This window comes from Balearica regulorum, chromosome 3 (assembly GCF_011004875.1).
Source record: "Balearica regulorum gibbericeps isolate bBalReg1 chromosome 3, bBalReg1.pri, whole genome shotgun sequence".
Taxonomy (NCBI): Eukaryota; Metazoa; Chordata; class Aves; order Gruiformes; family Gruidae; genus Balearica; species Balearica regulorum.
The window spans coordinates 54,951,352-54,975,457 of NC_046186.1; the positions used below are offsets into that span (position 1 = coordinate 54,951,352).

Here is a 24,106-nt window from a genome sequence, read left to right on the forward strand (position 1 = left end):
CATGGCCTTCACAACATCTCTCTGCCTGCATGCAAGTTCAATCTGGTTATGGGGTTTTGGCTACGGAGCAGAAAATTGTACTGTGCCATTTCAGCAATGCTAGGAATCACACATCTTTAGTTTGCATTGGAAATGAAATGCTAGAATGTTTTAGACATAAAAAGCTCCAGCACTCTTTCACCTGTTTCAGTGTACACCTCACAGCCAAGACTTCAAAACCTTCTTATTTAGCTTTCAGAGAAAAAAAAAAAAAATTGTGTTCTGCTGGAGGCTTTTGCTTTCCTGGGCCCGGAGTAATTCAGTGGCTCTTGTGCATCAGGTTTCACAAGCTAAACAGGAAACAAGTCATTGGCAGTGAAGACACAATTCTTTAGCTAGCCAGTTTCCCATAGTATCTGCTGACTGCTGGGTACATTTCTTCCTTTCCCCATTGGACTGAGATTGATTGCTCACAATAAATTCAGAGCTGATTATTCACCAACCAAAAGAAGACCATGTATTTAAACTTGAAAGGCCATATCTGAAATATCATTTCATGTCACACAAGACTGTAATATTTCATGTGAAATGACCTTCATGAGCATGTCAATCATTCTCCCAACATACTTTAATGCAGAAAAAAGGTCAAACAGTTCTAAACCCCAAAGACAAGGGAAAACTATATGTTCATGTCCTTGGTGGGTACACATCCCTACCAGAGCTGTATGAAAACCAGGAGTTGTTTCAAAGGGCTATGCAAATATTTTCTAGAATGCTACGCAACTGACCTAACATTTTTCTACCTGGTGTAAAAGGACCATGAGGCTCAAAGAGAAATTCAGTCAAACACATCAGCAAATGCACATTCAAACTGCAGGAGAAAAGTTTATTTCATTAAAAACCCCAAACACCTTTGCATTACGATTTCAGTGATGAATAAGAAGCTGGAGCCTGGAGAACACAGCAGCTCTTGCAGCCCTGACACAGGCCAAGGGACTGTCCTTTCTTTACCCATCCATAGCAAGCCAGGTACAAACTGGCTGTTGGCATATCAAAATTATTGTGGTCTCATAGCATGCAGGTCAGTGCTGCTGTACGCTCACAGAACTGTATGGAGGAAGCTTACAGCACCAGGAAAATATGTCTGGGTGAAAACTTATATAGGTAAAGTATGCACAGCTCCACAGCGGTGCCAGTACTTAGCTTTCATAAGCATAGAGCTAACTGAGGAAAAAGAAATAATAGCTGAGTTTAAAAAATTGCTTCCCTTCATCAATCCTGATTTCAAACAGTGTCATAGGAATATCTCTGAAGATGGACTCTCCTCATTTTTAAATAATGCATTAAATAAGCCTAGCACTAACTGCCTTAAACAGATCCCTCCACAGTTGTGGTCAAAAAATGAGAAGTGTCAAAGCCACTGCCCACAGCAATATACTCTAACCTGTCACTGCAGCCTTTCCAATGCCAGTGCAGGAGTAAGTGTGAACTGGCACTCTATAGATGCCTAATGAGTATGACACGTATAGTCCAGGCAATCTGTATTTGATGACAGAGCACTTGAAAAATTATCTAGTCATCCCATGTTGGTGGGAATACCTTATGATTTTTTTCTGGCAACTTCATAAGGCCTTTTCATGAGTCCTGTGAACACTGAGATATTTCTACCTATATTTTAGCCAAAAATACATACTATATGCTTTAAATTAGTGATTTGAAAATATCTCCAATTCTTCTTCTAATTCACCAACATATATCTAAATATATCCTTGTATTTCAGAGATGGTCTGGAAATGTTGTTAGTGTATATTTTCTTATAAGTTGTCCAGGAATTTCTGGAAATGTTGATTATTTTGTTTAGCCAAGAAAGAGATCCCATCAGAGCCAAAATGAAAGCACCTGCACACCTGGATTTGTTCTGGGCTGCTCCCTACCAGAAGAGTGCCTGCACGCATAGTTTACCTGCTTTCTAAGATGTAGTAGGTCAGGTTGCTTCCATTGTCATCAGCCTTTTCCCATTGTACAGCATTTTTAGTGTCTTCTGCTCTTTTTGGAACTCCTGGCTTACTGGGAACACCAGCTTAGGCCAAATGGGGAAAGAAACAGAACCCTTAAAATGTGTTTATAGCAAGACAAAGGGCTAACAGGCATAGATAAAAATTTAGATGTGCACATGAGGGTTTAGGCATGCAAAAGGATGGAGGATCTACATCAGTAATCCTTATGGAGAATGACTCTTTGGCCTTCTCTTTGCAATGGACAAATTTCAAAATTTTTATTGACATGCAGCCTTTCACCAGTAGTTATGAGTTCACATGTGTATAGGCATTTCATTTCAGTTTCCCTCACTCTTTTCCTCTATTCCACTTCGAAGCAAACCTTTCTTTCCCCCTATTACTTCTGCAGATACGGTATTGTGCTATTTATTTTTCAAACACACACAACTCTTGGCTCTCAGTATAAGAATTGCCTGCTAAATTTTACACAGTATTGTGTTTGAATGTTCACATCGTGAAAATAGTCTTAAAATCTTGTTACACTACAGTAAGTGCTTACCTGTAGTTTTAAAGCTTGTTGAAGAGGAAGTGCTTTTCACTCCTGTAACATAAACTACTGTTACTCTTACAAAGTAGTTGGTTGAAGGAAGAGTTCCTGTGAGATTGCACGTGTAAACAAGATCTGCTGTGCACGTAGTGCTTGCAGGAGAAAACCAGTCACTTTTTGTTTGCCACTGGAAAAATAAAATATCATCGTGGTCAACTTTCTTGCTCTGTGGAAAGTGTGTCACAGTTCTATTCGTGGGTAGATTAACTACTTTTCCACCTTTTAATATCTTAGGGGAGAGATTACGTATGAGCTGTTTCAATCACAGGACTTTGTCCTCTTAGAGACCAAGGACACAAAACCTAGTTTTTTTCTTTGTTTTCAGGAGACCTACAAGTCTTGGCAGCCACAAAGGACAACAGATTAAGTGACCCCTTTGCACAGCCAAAAGGAGCCTTCCCCTTGCTTATCTCTGTGCAGCTTGTATTTCTGGATCACCATGACGTGCCCATGAGTTCAGCTTGCCATGATGCAAGTGAAAGGAGAAGGTTTAGTGGCATTGTGTTATGACATTGGTTTTAAGGAAGGGAGATGTTTGGTGTAGGCCTAATGAATCCGATTATCTATATTAAGGAATCTACATAATCCAGTTTAGCACATGACATTTTCTGTGTCCAGTGGTCCAGATATTAAAAGCTGAAACTTCCATCCATGCTGCTGTCACTGCAGCGCTTACTTCCACAGCCTGCACTACTAGACCTGTTTTTCTCTCTGGCATTTTCTCCTAACATCTATCACAGGAAAATAAAATTCACATACTAGGTTGTAGCTGATATTTAATGCTGAAAACCCTGGCTGGGGGAGGGCAGTGAGAAAAGAGGGAGGGGACTCTACTGAAACAGGAGACCCGTGAGGAATTCTGGTGGGGTCATCCAGGATGTCCTTTGGCACTATGGAGTATTAAATGCTACAGCTGCACTCCCCCTTGTTCCTGGCAAACACTGCCTCCATCCTGCCCCTTCTGAGCCACTAAGACTGACGTCACCATGCCCAAATTATCCACTGAGTCTCTTCATATACATCCTGCCACCCTGTCCTGCTCACCAGGACAGAGTGGGTTAAATTTGCTCTGATCTGGAAAAAACCTAAGGGGTATTTTTACCTTATGCAGCTCAAACCAGAAGCTGGTTTCATTGACATGCAGAGGAGCTCTCCATTCTAGCTTGAAACTGGTATTTCTGGGAACTATGTTCACAGGTGCAGGTGGAGTCTCAAAAGTTTTTGCAATAACAGGGACACTTTCAGAAAACCAGTTCTCGTTGGGATGAAAAGCAAGAACCTAGTAAGGAAACAAATGAACTGTACAGTACCAGACCAGTTGGAAGGGTGGCTTTAGCAACTCTTGAGTGTTTGGAAGTCTAGCTGTTTTCAAACAAGACAATATTCAGGCAACATAGATACAGAAAGATTTTGAGCCTCACAGCTGCAGCGTTACACATCTTCAGGCTGGAAGTTCATGGCCTAGAGTCCCCTTCCAAAGAGACTCTTCTTAGTTTCTAGTTTCATCTTTCTACCAAGACTCTTCTCTTTCTAGACCTTTCTTAAATGTCACACACTCTTACACAGGCATGCAGATGTCACATCGCACGCTAGGCAGTGTTTTAGAATCTCAAAAACACAAGGCACGGAGGTGCCTTAGTACACTGCCTTCCACTAAACTGCAATCAAATATGACCTATGTTTGGCTATGCATACTTACATATATACATATATAGGTATATAGGTATGTGTGTATGTATGAATTTCTGTGCTAGTTTTGGCTGGGATAGAGTTAATTTTCTTCACAGTAGCCAGTGTGGGGCTATGTTTTGGATTTGTGCTGGAAACAGTGCTGATAACACAGGGATGTTTTCGTTACTGCTGAGCAGTGCTTACACAGAGTCAAGGCCTTTGCTGCTCCTCACACCACCCCACCAGTGAGTAGGTTGGAGCTGCACAAAAGTTTGGGAGGGGACACAGCTGAGACAGCTGAGCCCACCTGGCCAAAGGGATATTCCATACCATATGATGTCATGCTCAGCATATAAAACTGGAGAAAGAAGAAGGAAGGGGAGGACATTCAGAGTGATGGCATTTGTCTTCCCAAGTAACAGTTATGCATGATGGAGCCCTGCTTTCCTGGAGATGGCTGAACACCTGCCTGCTGATGGGAAGTGGTGAATGAATTCCTTCTTTTGCTTTGCTTGCATGTGTGGCTTTTTCTTTACCTATTAAACTGTCTGTATCTCAACCCATGAGTTTTCTCACTTTCACTCTTCCGATTCTCCCCCCCATCCCACCAAGGGGGAAGTGAGCAAGTGGCTGTGTGGGCCTTAGCTGCCAGTTGGGGTTAAACCACGACAATTCCCCATTATACCATCCAAATTGTTAACAAAAGCACAAAACCAAATTAAGACTAGAACAGATCCCCTCCAGACATCAGCTGAATGTTCTTCCAGCCCATGCCTGAACTGCGAAAACCACTCTCTGACTGTATTTGTGATGCACCCAGTGCGTATTCTGCAGAGAACCTGTTTACTTGGTTGCTTTTGAAAATGTCACTCTGGTGATAGCCCTGCTGTCCAAATACATCATTTACTGTTTTCCTTTTAGCCCTTCACCTGTAAAGGGAGAAGCAGTATGTTTTGTTCTTACAAATCCACATTATACATTTTTATATCCTCTAGGGGCTTGTATACCAGCTGTTTACCATTTTGTCCTAATATAATCCTCATAATACCTATATATGTCCTAATACAGTCCTAGTAAAACTGTATATGCCCTTAAAATAATTTCAGGTGCTGGAGTTACACAGTGTGATCTATAATTTCCTTTTTGAAGCTGTGACCTTTTTTTGCTAGTTGTATGGGACTTATTCTCTTCCAAAAGTTACAGAAGATAATTACAAACATTCACACATTGGTTTTAACCATGTCCTTATGAGGTTTAAGGCCATCAGATGCTGCTGACTTAAATACATATAACCTACCTAAATAGTCTTTAACCTGATCTTTCCTTCTCCCAATCTGTTGTGCTACCATTGACTTCGTGTAGTTCTGTTAAATATCTAGTCACAGGTCTCCTGTTCCTAAAAACTAAACAAAAAAAGCACTAGATACTGCAACTTATTCTTCCTTTTGTCGTCTTATTAAGCACACTAACAGAGCCTTCTCAACTCTCTTTTTAGCCCTTGCTACTTTGAACTCCTTTGGTTACTCCACCTTCTTGATTTTGTCTCCATGTTAAGTTATTCTTTTCTGGTCATTCTTAGAGCAACGACAGATGTGCTCAGGCAGGTAATACTGACATTACCGCAGGATGGTGCTCCCCCTGCCCTGGCTGTCCAAAAAGCCTTGCTGCCTGAGTCTGACAGCAGGGGTGGCAGGGGCGCTGATATGTCTGCCCATCAATTCTCACTGTTCATAGCCCAGCTAAACTATGCAAGCCACCAAAGTTTTCACACAATTCTCTTGTGGGAGTCCGCATGAACTGCAGCAGCTGATGGATATCCCATGCTACTGCTTCTGCTAGCTATCCTGGGTCTGGCCTATTATTGTATTTCCTATTTCTATAAATGTCCTGTTTCAATAAGGTAGTTGAAAAATCTAGATCTTCCTCTGTCTATGACTTGCCTGGACAATGGAAGAAACTACTTCTATTGCACTGACAGCATCGTATTTCACTGAAATCCAAAACCAGAGGGTTTGCAACCACCCTTCAATATTCTTGTCTACAGAAATTTTCTTCAAAGGCCATCAAATAACCAAGCCCCTACTTGCATTTTTAAGTCATTGTTAGTCCTCTGCATTTGTTACAGGGTAAACATTGATATATTGTTCTTGTTGTGAACTTTGCATGCATATTTCATAATATACTTTTATTTAAAATGGGACTGCTGCAAGACAGAATCAGTCAACTGTTAATTCAGTCATCACCTATATCTCTATGGATATATCAGATGCTTTTGGTTTATTGGACGAAGAAAAAACATATTTTTTGCTAAATGAAAAGTTATTTATTAAAAGAAAAGCAGCAATTGGGAAAATGACTGAGTCCGCTCTTCATACAATATATAGAAGTTTCCCCTTTCTGAAAGTCTCAGACATGTTGCTTTCCTGAGAAAAACCTTTATATTTTGAGCATGACCCACTTGCACTCACATAGCCCTGTTTATTGCACTTCACCTAGTCCTTGACAGGCAGGTCACAGTTCCAGGCACGCTCCCTTAGGAATAGAGGATACCTGTCATTTGACCCTCTCAGCATGTTGCATCAAGTATCCGCTTGGATACAGCAGGATTGCAGTGGAAACTCCTGTATACTCTTGAGATCTCTGATGTGCTCCCCAAATAGAAAAGATCTCAGTTCTAAGGATTTAATCTAAACAACCCATGTAGGAATAAACTACATGATATTTAATTCTCCTTAAGACCAATGGACTGAGAGAAGTTTTCTTCCAAGTTTTGAACTCATATTTTTGAAACACACATATAGCTTTACAGAACAGCAGTCTGAAGATTTGCAGGTTAGTGAACAAACAGGTAAAACTGCTTGTAATTATACCTTGAATAAATTGTTTATTCCAGATTGGAGCCCACTGACAGACCAGGCAAGCGTCCCATTTGGAAATTCACTTTTTCGCAAGGGTGTCACTGGGACAGGAGGTAATAAATTGACAGAGATTTGATAGCGGATGGATTCTAGAGGTCCATTTGGCTTCAGAGGTTCACTCCAAGATATGTTGATGGTGGTGTCAGACAAAACGACTGTCTTAATGGAATCAACTGCCTCTGGTACTGAAACAGAAAGAAAAATTAATCTCCTTTTAGGTACAGATCTCACTAGGAGTTTGTTTGTTTGTTTATTTTCTTTTTAGAGAAGTCAAGAAATGTCACTGAGGAAAGAAAAAAAGGTTATAAGCATATGAATATGATCCATTTACAGGACTCACACTCTACACATGTAAAACTCATATTCTTGTATAGTCAGGTGCAGAAAAGTTCTAAATATTTTGAGGGACATTTTAGTATCTCCTTGGCTATCCTACCATGCAAACAGACAAAACAAAAAACCAAGCAAAACAAAAACCAAAAAAGCTGCTGTCCTATACCTCTACGTTTATAGTCGTATCACTGAATTCCTGCTTTCTCTTAGTTTCCTAATCAGGGTCTCAGATATAATTCTAATATCCTTACTTGGATATGCACTAAAAAAAAGCTCCCATGCACTATTCCAATTGGAAAGTCTTTTCTTTAACAGAAAAATCCGAAGGAAGAAAACCTAAAACTAAGCATTGTTTGCCATCATTTACAATTTTGCTCAGAAATACATGGTCTGGCTGAGCTGTGTAAACAAGAAACTGGGTTGCTGGTCTTATGTCCATGCCAGCTGGTTACTCACTAATTGTTGTGGAAAAATCAAGCCTTCCTTTGAAGATTTGAGATCATACATTTTGAAATGCATACGGCATGCCCCAACTCTGCATTAAAAATTCTTTTTTTTTCCTATTGAACTGTCCAGATAGGTAAAAAGTTAACAAGTCATTACACTATCTATGTTCCCAACATATCAGAATGATAGGTATGTATGCTGTAATTAATGTCCTAGTAGCAAGACTGCAGATTACTCAAATGAAATGCGCAGAAGCTAGACTAGCAAAGGTGGCAAATTTCTCATTTCACTAGCTAAAACATATGTGGAGTAAGAGTGACACTCTGTGGCAAGAGTAAAGCATTAATTTTTCAAAGTCGTCTTCCTTTTTCATTCCCTCTATCTTGCTATGTTTTGGAAAGTACAGATTAATCCAAGCTTCTTTCATTTCATTACAGAATTGAGGGAAAGACAGAGGGAATTCACACAGCTTCAGAGGTGTGAAATAGTGTACACACTTCAAGAGGCTCTAGCAGCATCTGATTACAATTTAAACTAGCAGTTACATTCATGAAATTGAGAACGTAACAGGACACATATACATTCTGTTTACAGTTGGTTGGAAATTTTTCAAAAAATTGTGAAAAGCTCTGAACATTGACACAATATATATATATATAAAATGTTCAGGGTTTTGATGCTGGTGTGGGTTTTTTGGTTGTTGGTTTGTGGGGGTTTTTTTGTCTAGGACTTTATTTTGATCCCGACATTTTGCTTTGCCCCAACTAGAGAAGCCCGTTCTGAGTTTCATGTTTCATTTTAACTTGAGACTGAAAAATTCCATTTCAGTGGAGCAACCCAGTCTCCCGTTTCATACACTACCTTTATGTTTCACCACTGAAATGGTGTATATTGCTGCAGGATGGCTCAGTTTACCACACAAAGAAGCAACGGTGTGAATTCTTGCCACATCCCAATAGTAGTCAATCTTATTCAATCAGTGTCATGCAAATTTTACAGTCCAAATGGGGATTCCCATGCAAAGAATTGAAATTTATTGATCATAGACCAGCTTTTCATATTTTTTTGCCATAGAGTCCTTAGGAATAGGCTCATAGTAATGAGATCCACAAAGGATGAGAGCCTATTTGCTTGATGTTGCAGATACTAAGAGATCTGACTGTCAAGAGAAAAAGAAATAGCACGGTTGGAAGAAAACTTCCAAGGTATAGCATGTCTGGATCCCAAAAGAAGACTGGCAGTGTGCCTGCACCTCTTGTTCCACATTCATTTGAAAGATGAGAAGAAGTTCAATTTAGAGGATTTCTTAAGGGGAAAAATGTGACTGCTCCCAGGACAAAAAAGAAGGAATGATCTGTGCGTAAGAGGAGCTACTGGCAGGTCACAGGTGATACTTTCCTGTGGACAATGGCGGCAAAAAGAAAGGTTACTTTTTCTACGGATGAGGTTTAGAAAGGGAATCAGGACCCCTGGCATGTACTTGTTGCCAGCTATTCTCGATTAAATGTTTCCTTGGGCACAGTAGATCAGTAAGGGAAAGAGACTTTGAGACAAGAAAAACACAGTGGTGGCTATGTGTATTTCAATTCCAGTTGCTTCAGCACCTTCTGAAACAGCCAGAAGCCAAGCAGAGGTAGAGAGAAAAGGAAACCTTAGGACTCCTGCTGAGATGGACAGCCCTAGATGCATGTCACAGTAATATCCCCATAGCTGCACAGTCTGCACAGCTGTGTGTTGGCTACAGCCAGCCCTGCTGTAGCTGGGTTAAGTGAGCTAATGCCCAAGGAGCAAGTGCTACTATGCCTCTCAATTTCACTCCTCACACTCTCTCAGAGAAGAACTGCTCCAACTCTGCATGACAACAGCCAGGCAGGAAAACTAGTGAAGGCGGGGGCTATAGCATTCCCACATCGCTGTGAGTTCAACAGCAAGCATTTCTAGGTACCATCTCCCCAGTCTTTCCTGCAAAACACAGGCTGTCATGTAGGCTTGGCTATAATTCTCCTTTGCTGACCTGGATATTATCAGAGGTGTCTGATGGCTTTGCAGGTGATGAGTTTATGTGGATCAAACTGACCCTGGGTGGTGACACCAGGCACAATAAATGGAGCACAGCTGCAGAGCAAACCTGACATGACAGAAGAGCAAGTAAGTGCAATGCGTACTGCAGGGAAGAGCTAGCACTCACAGTTCTCCATGTTTTCATCAAATGAGTCCAGCTGCATCACTCCAACGATGAGAAAATTATCTGAAGAGCAGCGCAAAGGCAACTCCTCATGAAGACAGATACAAGTATGCTCATGCACACATACAAATGCAAACCAAGAAAAAGTGCTGAGCAAGGTACTTCTATTGGGCTGGGTCACAATGCAAGACAACACATGCAAAGGCATAGCATGCATCTTTGGATGATCTTTTTCTTTCTGGGAGATGACAAGAGCTGTAGGGAAACTGGGACAGTAGCTGCTCTGCAGCTGCAAACAGGCGGACTGAAGCAAGGAGTGAGCAGAAGGATCTTCCTGCCCTAATTAAGGTATTTCCAACCACAGGAGGCATCTAGCCCAGACTAGTAGTATTCTCAAAGAATAAGTACATCTTGAACCCAGGCTGCCTGTGAATATCAGTTGTCCTTGTGGTATTTGAGGATAGCTTCTGGGCCATGTTGGCTTCAAGGATAGATGGGAGACATGTTGGCACTCACAGTGACAGCACCTGGGTCTGCATTAAAGTGCAGCAGAGAGTTGAGTTTCCTCGCTATAACATGCTCCAAGTTTCATCAAGTAAGACAAGATGAGCAGTTAGTAGTTTTGGACTCAAACAGACGTCTGAACCCACAAACAAAACCAGCATCGCTGGTTTCTATTTAGTTAGGGAACTAAAGCAGCACCAGATCTATGTTCTTCAATGGAAACTCCAGGGTGGAGAGGAAAACTATGAAGGTAAAGGGTAGAGGATGAATGCAAGAGAAGACGCAGTAAGAAATATACCAGTGATCAGGTAAAACCATAGCTTGCTGTGATCAGCTGGATAATCAGTGTGTGCTGAGCGGAGTTACAGATCCCTCATAATGTAACACAGGCTATACACATCAACAGCAGAACTGTTACAGAAGTCCCCCATTTGTTGTTCTGGAAAATGTGTCCTAAATAAAACAAGTATGTTTAAAACAACTGAGTTCTCTAAGAGAGCACTGAAGAGATGGACAGTACTTTGGAGTATAACAACAGAAAGAGAAATTTGCAAAATCGCATACCCAAAGCAGGAGGTGGAGGAGGTGTTAACCTAGACACATTTCTTGAGCTACATCATCAGGTAATATAGCACTCATGTGAGGTGAAAACTGGCTTTATAAACTAGACATGCTACAGAAGTACAGGCCCAGCTCTCAAATAGTAAAGAATCAGCTTGAATAACAAGCTATTTAGAATTTAGATGGTCTTGATCATGCTTTCTTTACTCTTTTGTTTCTCATTCTTTTTTTCAAAAACAACTTTGTACTCAAGAGAAAAACCTTTAAAATAAAACACACCTTTCACTTGCACTGCATCTTATCTCTTATGGACAGCATTATGTGCAGGTTTTCCCCAAATGTAGCTTTGGCTTGTCACTTGGTGAATGCTTCCTGCTTTTCCAGAGAGTGAGCTGTGCTCCTGTTACACTTTTCTAGGCTGCAGCTACCTGCTGCCTTAGATGCTGCTACACGCTCTTGCCCATGTCCTCTTCCATTGTATCAGCACGTCACGCGTCATCACAGAGTACAGAGGTAGCTCCACTTAAACACAATTACATTTGGCTGCCTTGCCATCATATCTTGGCCTCTTGCCTTCACTCATACCTCTCTCACCCATTTACTCCCACCCAAGTTTTTTAGTTTCCTTCTGCCATATTAGATAAGTGTACTGATGTATTTATTTTTAGGTAATCCCTAACCAGTCCACTCTCTGCCCTAAATGACACAGTGAACATTCAAGTTCAAAGCACTGCTCCTAGCTTTCTTCTTCTAGTGTGAAAGGGATCGAGAAGGGCACAACAAAATTCTTGAAACCAGCTGAGTATGTGCTATTGGCATTCAGATCAAGAGAAGTAAAAATTGTTATCTTTTCAGCCTGGTTCACAATAAATCAAATCTGCATTACCCTAAGAAACAGTAATTATGAGAATAATGTCAAGCCAAGGGAAAAAATCTTAATGCTGAATGAATACATAACACACATATTTAAACATACGTAACCACATACACATTCAAACACAACTTATTAAAAATGTGGTCCAAGGCAGAAACTATAACTGTTTAGCCACTTTTAACCATAGTTTATCTTTCCTCAGGAAGCCAATGATCAAAAGCATTAACGAATACATACATGTCTCAAGAATCTTACAGATTCATCAAGTCTGGTTGTCAAAACCTTGTGAAGATCTACACAGGTTACATTTTAAGCAGAAAATTTTTCTGCTTTCTGATTTGCAACCCAAACTCAGATATATCTTCCTTTAACTGAGATGACAATTCTGTTCAAAATCAGAAAAAAATGTGAAACAAACCTCCATATAGAGTTGTGCCAATTGTGTCTTTTCCCATAGGCAGCATTTCCTCATCTGAATAGCAGTTTTTCACTGCAACTTGTATGACATAACTTGAAAATGGCTCTAGGTTGTCTATGATGGCTATACAACCCTGAAATTCCTGTAATTCGAAATCAGATAATAAAAATGTATTCTTAGAAGAGAGAGTCATCTGTCAATGAAATGAGTGTTAAAAATAATATAGTAATGGTTTTGTATTCTAATACACTTTAGCGTTTAAAAAAGCATGTTAAAATGATATTTTGGGCAATAGATCACTACAAAAAGCACATACCAAAAAACAAGCTGAGATGTAATTTGCATGACTACAATAGTACATTGTTCAGTGGCTGGTACTTAAATAGGAAATGGCAAAGTAAAAAAAAAAGTAACAGAAGAAAAAATTACTAAGGCAAGTACAACTACCACAAAACACATAAAGGCAAGCCATATGGATGCTGGACAGTCTCAGGAGTTATTTAAACAGATTAATATCAACCACAACTGCTCTTACAAGTAGAAACCGAAGACCCGTTTCAACAGGATTTTAGCAAAGGCATGTTAAAAAGTAGGGTAGTTGCACAAAGGAAAGCTAAGGAGTCTACCACTTAACAAACACCAAACACAAAGGGGAATTACTGTTCGGGATGTAGAAGTGGAAAAACTCCCTGATAGAAAGTTACAGAATGCTTTATAAAATTACTAGAAGTGATATCACATTCCTTGTTTATATATGATATCACATGCATTTTTGTTCCAAAATAGCCATACCAATGTCTTTTGCTGTAGAGCAGACAAACGGTAGTTTGAGTTCCTGCTGTTGTTTGTCATTTGTTCAAGAAATACCAGATATGTCGGCGTAGGCTGTGATATACCAGGGCATAGCTGCTGTGGTGTGGCAGATGGCAGGCTTAATGTAAAACTGGTGTTTGTCGTGTCAAGGATGGTAGGTTTCTCACTGCCTGGCAATAGAATCAGGCATCTTTTATCTAGGAAAGACATGAAAAAATAATTAAAAAATAATTAGTGCTGGACCAATCCAAACTTACATGGGATTCTACCACCTTTCCTATGAGAAAGCATAACCATAAAGTATTCGCTCTGTTTTCACAAACAGAAAGATAAAAAAATCCCACCTGAATGTACTTTATTTGATTACTTTCATGGACACAAAAATAGCGTTCATCAAAAGTAAAGTCTCATTTAACTTTGATAAGATACAGATTCATTAAAGGTACAGATTTACTAAAGAATTTAGGTTCTTCTTTAAGTACCTAAATGCCTTGGAAATCCAGATCATAGTTGCTGTGTTAACAAGGGTAGTACACACTGATGAGTCCAAACTTGCTTGTTACAGGAAAGACAGATATGCAGAATAAAGAGTACCTTTCTCTAGCAATTAAATGTTATCTCTCTTTTCTTCCAAACAGCTTTTCATGTGTAAAGTTCATAGTAACAATAAGGAAAGGGGAGACAAATTTTTGAAGGAGAAAAGGAGCCTATAGAGAGAAAACAATAGAAAACTATGATAGTAAACAAAAGGTACCAAAAGAAAATCCTTCATCACTTAATGTACTTTTAAAAACAAATTAAAATTATATTAAATGGACTTATGCTAAGAAGGAAAAGATTAAGGCATATGCATGGGGAAGATGGTACAAGGACAAATGCTTGCCCTTAGGCCAGAACAACTGACCTCGTTGTCAATATCTTTTCTCCCTCAATGAGCAGCCCCACCATTCCTACCAAAGTCAGGTTCATGCATATAAGGGAAGGAGAATAAAACAGTCTGTTCAACAGAAATAAACGTAAGGTTGAATCTTTTTCAATTTTATAGTTACTTAGAGCAGTAAAACTCCCATGGGAAAAGTCCCAGATGGAATAAAGAATTAAGTCATTTTCAGAGTTAAAGTTTCTGTCAGGCAGTTCCATAGAAATGTGTTTACCCTGACAAGAAAATCCTTCACTACATATTCAGTCCCCTTCCTCCTAACCCTGAAGAGAAATCATTCTCTCACAGAATCAGTGACAGGACAATAATTTTCACTGAGCACTTCTGATGTGTTAAATGATCAACTGACATCACATCTCTGGGTGGCAATTAAAAAGGTTAGAATGAAAGGAAACTCTAGCAGTACTCCTTACTCACATCACTAAAGCAATAAAAAGCATGTCAGTCAACCCAGTTGGTCTTTGCAAACATCACTTTTTTTGCATATACACCATTTGCTTTCAGTAGTGAGAAGAAGAATTTTTCTTTTCTTACTTTAGTATGTTCATTTACTTTTATGTTAAGCTTGTGTGAATAATTCTGTGCATTGCTCCCCCTGCAAATGCCAAGGCTGTGTATTCCTCCAAATATATTTGCAGCAGTCAATGTAAATAAGAAGAGCTCTGTGAGGATCTCTGAGTAGAAATAAACCCTTCGGACTGAAGTTTGGTTCTTCCCTTTCTGCACCAGCTAAGCCTGGGGCCTTTGCAGGAAACCCTGTCCCTGGGCGTAGGGATTGGTACGTTCTGTACCAGGGCAAAACCAGGCTCCTGCACCAATGCCAAGCCCACACAGATCTCATGAGAACAAACTTGCCCAAAGTGCTGGGAAGAATAGCCTGAGCACTGCTCAGAGTAGCTGCAGGCAGGAGTAATTCTACTGGCTGCCCAAAACAGTGTGATATTCTTTTACTTCAAAGTCCATCCTGTTAAAATAGTCTCTTGTATATTTGTCAGATTTTTATCCAAAACTGAAGTTAAAGAATTATTTTTAATATATTCATCATGCTAGTAGCTATTCTAAACTTCTGCATTTAAAAAGATAATCCCTGTAGGTACCATGAATCCTAACTTTCTATTAAAACTATTTCTATTAATTTTTCTTTCTTTCATTATCATTCTACAATGGTTTGTTTAAAATATTAGGAGTTCAAAGTGAAGCCTGAGTCTACTATAATGTAAGCTGTAATTACCTCTCAGGCACTTCTTTATAAATCATTTTAATAAGGAGAGTTCTTATTTCTTTGTCTTTGGAAGGCCAGACTTCCCCTCCATCCCAGCTTTGCATACTTGTGAACAAAACCAGAAACCTGTATCACAACAGGGATCATTGTCAAACTCTTGCTACAACACTTTGTGGACACGTTTTCTCTTTTTATGTGCTTTAATGTGCATCACCTTTTCTAAATCTCCAGCTTTTGACACAACTTTGAAAATAGGCATGGTTTGGCATTAACATCCTGAGCCTTTGAAACACAGGCAATATTCATCATCATGATCTTCTATGTGATCCAGTCCTTATATTTATCTTTTTAAAAATGTGCATAGTGAATTGTTTCCCTCTAGAAGGTACCCAAACCCATAAAGCATACTTTACATAAATACACACAGCATGATCTGCAACTAAATACACACTCTGAAATAAATTTGTTAACATGTACAAAACAATCCAAATCCCCTCTACCTGGATACAACTGTGCCGTTGAGCTGTAGGCTAAGATTTTTAGCTCATTATTTGCTCTCTTCTGAAGAAAGTGTCTTGTGCTTTCTTTATTTGATAGCCAAATTTCAGTGTGTTCCTTTATTTCAGCACTCCAGTATATAAATTTCTTATCTACAGTCAGGCTGGCAATTTTCTGACCTGTAGGAAAACATTGTATAGTTAAGCTTAAGAATAAACCCTAAGCTGACAATTTTACAAGAGCAGATGGGTGCTGGTATTCACAGTGAGTCAGTATGGGTGAGTATCTTGGCCATACTATATCTTCAAAGACCTCCTCTGGAAAAGAGATTTCTGATATTTCCCAATAGGTGTCATGAAGCTGAGACACTATTATTTCAGTTTACAAATGTAGATTTGAAGGCTTTTTATTATCCATAATTACGAGGACTGCAATTCAATTAACAAACACCAGAAATAAAACACAAGAGCGAGAGTTGTCTATAGAAACTTTCATCATTTTTCCAAGATGAAAACCACAGCGCTCTGCCATCTCGCAGGAATCATTAAGGCAGCTCCTTTGGTAACAAGAACAGCTTTACCAGCACTCCTCCAGAATCAAGCTGAAAACTGAGCGACCAAGATTAAGCATTATTATTACAAGAAGTGCAACATAGATAAGTTGCCACCCAAGATTCTACCTGCATTGAGTATCCTCCCCACATATTGAAGTCTGCAATGCCACTTTCAGGCAGAACTTAAGATTGTGTCTATTCATTGAGATAAACTGCAATAGGTGTATCTAATATGAAACCCTAGCAAAATAACGTGTTAGTATTATAAGTGAAATCTATTGACAAGTAGCATTTGAGGCTGTAGCATCTCCATTTGATTTACATCTTACTAGAAGACATGCTCACATCAGTAAATATCCTCACACTGCTCTTTCTCCTAGTTTGTATCAACAGCGTACACAACTGGAAACACAGAACAGAAACATTTTGTTCATCTTGCCTATAGATGAATCAATTTTATAAAGAAAGTGCTTCGTGAATGCTATTTTGCTGAAATGAACATTGTTTGATGTAAGAGACAGCAAGAATCACAAACTACCTAGAAACATAACAGAGCACTCAGACCTTGAAAACTTGGTATTTTGGTAATTCTCCAGCAGTGGCAACCATCCACATCTGAGGCCCATATTTCATCTCTTCCTCTGATAAAGAGCAGCTGAGGATTCTTGGAGTCAGACACATCTATACTCATAGGTCTTCCTAGCTCTGCTTCTGCCACGTTACAGGTGCAGTAGTTCCTCATCTGTTCTTCTACTGATATGTATCCCAAAATGTGGTGCACGGTGTTATTCAGAATATCATAATAAAACATGCGGCTGCCATAATCAAGCTCTTCCATCCAGTACAAGCGGCTATCAAATAAAATGCATTGCTTACAGTAGAAAAACTTCAGTTTAAGCAATCTGCCCTAAATGCAGTCCTGTACGTGACTACAGTCACAAACCTCCCAAATATTTAAAACAAGGTAACTACAGCAGCATGCTTGCAGAGTGGTTCCAGGTGTTTAACGGATATTTTTGGGTGGAAGGTCACAATAACTGACTATTCTGGATAAAACAGTTACTGCAAAAATTGTTATCTGGTGCTGACTTTCATTTGCATCACTTAAATAGAAGAACCTATCAGTATTTAAGTATCATTTGAAATCTTTACTCAAACACAGATATCTTTTTGAAATTAGATACGTCCAAGCTCAACTAGCAGGATAAAAGTAGAACTACATCCAGAAATTTCTGAGATTTACACAGTGCAAAAGACTGATACACTGAAAAAAATCCTTTTTGATCCTTAACAGTTGATGATTTCATGAAAATCCTGTTTAAAAGATGCTTTAAAAAGTTTTTAGTAATATATGCCTTACCTTAAGAAAGGATATGATAACAAAGATGATACAGTTGAATTACTTTTACCCAACTGTATGTTCAAGGCTTTTAGAGATTTTGTCTTGAGCTCAAGATCAATAACAAATATTTGAGTTTCATTCCATGATGTTTTCAGGGCAACAAAGAGACGTCTTGCAATCCAGTCAGCTGTGATGGCTGTGGCATTGTGAAGATATGCATCTTTGAAAAACTTCAGAAAAAAATAAAAACATTACTAAAACTGCTTGAGAGCAGAATTTTCCCACCTGATGCTAGAACATTATGAAATTAAATTTGTTTCCAAAATAATTTCTACTTGGCAAATAGAAGTCAAAATATAAAGACATGCCATGGAACAAAAATTCCAATATTTTTATACAAATGAAAACTATTGTTTCACAAATATCAATTGTCACTTCCATGTTGTTTCCATATTCCTGAGATTAGAATGAAATCAAATTAAATTAAATTACATTTGGTACAAAAATTAAATTTCCTTTATATAATAGTGTGAATTTTAAATTAAATGTCTGTTCAAATATCTTATCAACAAAACAGATGTCAGTAAAATAATATATGTTTAATAGGAAAACTTTACTAATGGCATACTCTGGCCTCTTCTAATAGCTATTGATGACAAAAAAATTGAAGTCCAAATTTTATTATATAATACATACCTTTATTGTACTGCTAGAAAAGAAAACTATCCAGCTAATCTCTTTCATATTACTTCTTATATGAACTGACTGTCATTAAGAAAACTGTGTCTTCCCAGTTCTATTTTGCCCACTGTATTTTGACATTATATGTGCTTTGTTCATGATGCTGCTTTTTTTTTTTCCTGTTTCAAATAGGTAGTTTTGACATCTTCAAAAACATAATTACCCCCAAAATAATGATAATAATGGCTACATATTTTCCTAGATTCTCTCAAGAACGGGAATGAACAAATTAATACCTAAAATTTTGAAGTAGTCTGTATATTCAGAAGAAAAAGAGAATCTTCTATGATATAGTACACTTTGTCATCATTAGCAGTATAACAGATGTCCTTTACATTTGTCTTTGCTGAAAGTTCCCATATGGTATGATTATTGTCTATGTCAGTAAAAACCAATTTGTTGGCAGAAACAGTTATAAGAGTTGGGACAGGGAAAAGATCTGGAAGGGAAAAGGCACAGCAGAATTTACAAGAAACATTCTAGACAATAGCAGTCATTCATAAGGAAAGCAAGTACAAGATAAAAATAAATGATGGCCCTGCACAAATTATAGTTGAGCGTATGTCACGGCAAATAAAAAAATAATGAGACGCCTTCTTGTCATCACATGCAAACTCCTAAGATTTTTTCAATGGCATTGTGGATGCTTACCTGACAAATTTAAGCCTAGTAAAAGCAGATTTCCTCACTTAATTACTTTTAACAGCCCAACTAAAATAGCCTGTGATCTGTGGTAGATCTCTAACTCGCCTGGTTGCCTTTCACAGCCCAATTAGAAATATTCTATGATCTCTAGCAATATGCAGAATACAGATCAAAACCTACTGTTCCATACTACCCTGGAGTTGCCTAGAAAAGTTAATTTAACATAGCTTTAAGGAAAGGCTTGAAATTCCTGAAATTTAATCTAATTATAAGAAATGTGTTAATCATTTCATGTCAGAAGCTGTAACTATTTCCTCTGTAGTATCTACTGTAGGGTGGAACAAATGTCACGCAAAGTGTCAGAGGCTATTTATCTGATTACTAGATTCCTGTACTGTCAATTTCACCAGCTATTACACACAAACCATGAGATGGCATCTAAGTCATCCATACCTGATGAATTCCTCTCTGCTATACCAGATAAAGGTCCTGGACCCGCAGAAGTGAAGGCTTGCACCTGTGAGACAGGAGATTGTTATATACATTAAATAGCGACGTAAATCATTGCATTCGAGAGCACGTACAGCCATAGTTAATGACAAAACCAGAAGCAGATCCCCTGGCTGTTCAGCTAGGAATATATGCATGTGCTCTGTTTGACCTAAGGGTGTTCTGCTCAGTGCAAAGGCAACATTCACGGTTGGACCATGGCTATGAAGGATTTTAAGCAGTGGCCCAGAGAATGACAATTCATGCTGCATCTATCAATTAGAGCTCAAAGGACAACAGACAATCTTGTCTCCTTCCGCAGGCTGGAGCAGTTCCTAGTGTTGGTTGATGTTGCTACACACATGGTGTTCTTCCCCATCAATACCCGGCCTATTACACACTCTTGTGTTTTTAACTTATCTTTGAAGTACACATTCGGTGCGTTTCAAACCTTTTATCACAATGAAAACATGACCTTTTGTCAAGTTTTAATATGGAAGTCTCTTTTTATGGAAGCCATGTGAGTCCTTGCATTCATCCAGCAGTGGAACTTCTCTTGATCTGTGGCTCTGTTTTAATAGTCTGTCACCCTCCATCAGCTCAGCTGAATCTGTGTTTAACTTGCAGCTTTAAGCAGTGGCTTTGGGAGACCTCTAGAAAAGCTTCTTTTGGGCCTCACCAAACTTATATAAGATTGCAGCATTGTTTTGCACCTTATTTAGTGAACAATACAATATGTTAAGCCAGGTATCCAAAGGTGAGTCAGTGAATCAGCAGTTCCACAAGTAGAAACCACAAGTTCTTGCCCCAAGCCCAGTATCATCTCCCAAGCAAACATGTCAGGCTGCACTGATAATATCTACCATCTAGCATGAGATAAGCTCAGTAATTTTTCATACCTGAAACCTTACTCTGAGGCTAGGAAGCACATCGGTGAGAGAAAAGAACGTCAGGGTGGGTTTGATATTGCTTGCATTCCACTCTGTGAAAGTGTCAGCAGTACCATTCTGACTCAGTAGTTGATAGTAAACTCTGAACTGCGTTAATACTCCATTGTCCCTTTCAGGCCTGTCCCACCTGAACTCCACAAGGACTTTTTCACCACTTTTACACAGGTTATTTTGTAATACATATATTCTAGGGTTTGTAGGGGCTGAAGGAACTGTATAAAAAAAAAAAAAATCAAAAACACAGAGTGCAGTACTATTGAAACACAAATTCTACTTCATAATTAACTCTTTTAGTTTTGAGCCTGAGCTTTACAACCCCAATGCTGACAGAGACAGATAGCAATTGGTGAGGTGTAAATTAGAGAATAATATCTGAAACTTCATGGTAGTTCCTTTCTGGTTTTCATTGGTGTGTAGGTATCTGATTTTAATTTGCTTAGCAAAAAAAAAAAAAAAAAAAAAAAAAAAAAAAAAGGCTGTATGAACAGAGACAAATGCACTCCTGCCCTCAGACTGGGACATATCTATTTAGCAAAGTTGTGTAGGTAACAATGGAGCTGCAAGAATTTTCACAGTATAGAGTGTACTCTATCCCCCTTCTAGCCACTTCGAAATCTACTGCAGCTCAGAAGCTTTCTCAGCGCTCCAGTCACTCAGCACTATATTTTAGCTGACTTAACTTTGACCTGCATGAGTTCAAAAATAAACACTGAAGTAAAAAGTAAAAAATGCGTAACCTTTATTAAAAACTTAATAAGTGGTTAATGTATTACATGCAGCCTTTGATGGTCATTGTAATGGATCTCAATTTCTCTTTCTTGCTCATAGTCATAGGCACGTGGTAAATATACTGTCATGCAATTTCTGTTCCAAATTCTATTGCTGCAGCTGTATGCATTTATGTGTGTGTAGATAACTGCCAAAGATACTCAAGAACATGTCCTTGCAACTCTGCCTGCAGCTGACTAGCCCTGAAAGCTGCTCATTCCTCTCCAAGGTTTCACTTGCTGACACAGACCTGGTCCCAGTACCCATTACAGGTGAGGAATGAGATTTAAAATTCTAGTACCTCCTTCAGGGGCTTGAAGCAATACAGATGTTGGTAGTGCCTTGCCCCAGTATGTGTATGGAGTGACAGTAAAATCAAAGAGTGCAAATGGTTCCAACCAATCAACTCGGTAGGATGGCACAGTCAGGTTATGGGGATGGAGGCACCATTCACTCTCCACAGTCTGTGAATGAAATAAAACAGAATAAAGTAAAACAAAACACTGGCTTTCCCTCTCAGAAAGGCCTTCAGTTTTCCAAAAGTCCCCTCACCAAGCTGGTCAACTAATTCAAGACAGAGCTCCTCTGCCTGTGAGTGATCGTTGTTTCACCAACTCCTGTAGCACTGTAGCAATGCATAGCAATCTGCTAGCAATCTGCCCTTTCACTTTAAAGAACAGCTTGTCAAACGTGCTAAAATTAAGTGTGGATGAAGGCTAGATTTCGCATTCAGGCAAAGGCTGTCCCACTGGCAGCTCAGAGGACACTTCTGTCTCTGAGTTACCGCGAAAGGCTTTCTCACACTTTGTGCACTGAGAGCTCCTCACCCGCACTTCACACTCCAGTAGCCCAGAGCTACTGCTAAGCCCGTGTTCCTCCCGTGCTGGCCTCCGTGGTGTAGAAACAAGACAACTTGCTTTATATTTGCAGTTTAGTTTGGTTGCTTGACCGATTTGTAAATGCTGGAGAAGAAACAAACTGTATTTCTGTTTAAAAATAGATAACATCGGCAAGTAGATGCAGTAATACATGTAGATAATAAGAAGGGATTGCACGAATATCCTCACTTGCAGAGCTTTTGATCCCACGCAGTAAAAGACAGTTCCCCATTCCACATTTGTGGAGGGACTCCAAGTGATGTGAAAACTTGAAAAATTTCCTTTAATCCTGAAGGAAGACTCAGGCACTGAATCTGGAATCACTTTTGGTGTAAAAGAAAAATTTCCTGTCCATAGAGGAAGAAACAATAATAATTTAAAGAATATGAGCAATAGGTAGACTTTTCAAACCTGACTTAAAACATTAAAGTACTATGGCAAATCCTGTAAGCTGTCATTAGAAACAATAAACACCACCACCATGTATTCTTTTTAGCCATACCCATCAGCTTTTATAATTGCGCATTATCCAGGTAGAGCCTGGTATATTTATTAATAAGTTGCTGCTGTTCCTATCTTTCATCAAATAACTAAAGAATTTCAAGAATGAAGAATTACAGGCTGACAGTGAATATCTCTATTGGGGGGATTAGATAAAGAAAATAATGTACCTGGCAAAGGTTTAAGTGATGTGTGAACAAGGGTAAAGGCTGCAAACTCTGCTGGCTGTGAGAAGGGAATGCTAAGGCTCTGGTTGACTTCCTGAGTTGTAATGAACTGAAGACTATTAATCCAGAACAGACGACCACTGTAGTACTCCAGTGCACCCTGAGATATTTCTGAAGTACTCCAGGCTGCAAATTCTGTGACGATGGCATTACCACAACTGTTAAAACATGTATGAAATTAGCAAACTGAAAACACAGGTGTAGAGACAGCAAGATTTACGCAATGTTTGATACTTTGATAACTTTCTCATCATTCAAATTCTTAATACTTATGTCGGAGGCAGGGCAACAATTCAAAAAGTTTTCTTTAAGTTCTCTACAGTAGAACACTTTTCAGAATGGCATACTGTAGGAGCACCTGCAAAACAAAGCCTTCATTCCCTTGATTTCATTAGAAAACAATTATAAACTGGCTTAATATTCTCATAAATGGATGTAGAAAATTGAGTATTTTGAAAAATCAGCCCATTTTGAACAGTGAACAGTGAGTTCACTTCACAGCATGGGATTCATTCTACTTCATTAGAGCAGCTCCCCAGATGAATTTGACCCTGGTAGTTTCCTTGATAACCTTCCATTATTTATTAAACTCTATTAGCATTTTCCTCCACTGGCATCACTGGTGATTTAATCTGTCTTGTTACTTCTATGTCAAAACTTACAGGCCTTTTTTTGGTCCCAATTTATCTTCTGGGTAACAGATTAAATATGTTGTAAGAGGCATCATTTTGCCATCTCAGAAATGTCTTTCAGCTTAGACACATGCTATCCAAAACAAATTTGGAAAAGCTTTGACACGCCATCAGGTCCATTAGGATGGATTACTTCTAATCTCTCTATTCTGGCATACCAGGGACAATGATTTATGACTGCCAATTGGTTCACAATGAAGCTGCATGTTCTAGCTAAAACTAATCAACATATTTTGATTCTTTAAATGTTTACCATTAATCGTAGCAAGTCTAAAAAAATTAGCTGATTTCACACAAAGCCAGCCTGCAACATTATGAGCACATGTAAATACAGATACTGTTCAATTAAGTTT

At 38.9% G+C, this 24,106-nt stretch overlaps 1 protein-coding gene across 1 annotated transcript in view; it reads right to left on the minus strand.

Moving 5' to 3' along the window:
• Window positions 1-24,106, minus strand: part of ROS1 (ROS proto-oncogene 1, receptor tyrosine kinase) — a 75,826-nt gene that overhangs the window by 25,867 nt on the left and 25,853 nt on the right. Inside the window, 15 exon segments of the mRNA XM_075747951.1 lie at window positions 1,942-2,059; window positions 2,536-2,710; window positions 3,686-3,862; window positions 7,125-7,357; window positions 12,495-12,636; window positions 13,287-13,504; window positions 15,970-16,146; window positions 17,085-17,371; window positions 17,881-18,092; window positions 18,840-19,042; window positions 19,702-19,765; window positions 20,637-20,899; window positions 21,757-21,919; window positions 22,523-22,680; window positions 23,005-23,219. Coding sequence (XP_075604066.1) covers window positions 1,942-2,059; window positions 2,536-2,710; window positions 3,686-3,862; window positions 7,125-7,357; window positions 12,495-12,636; window positions 13,287-13,504; window positions 15,970-16,146; window positions 17,085-17,371; window positions 17,881-18,092; window positions 18,840-19,042; window positions 19,702-19,765; window positions 20,637-20,899; window positions 21,757-21,919; window positions 22,523-22,680; window positions 23,005-23,219 — 2,805 coding nt within the window.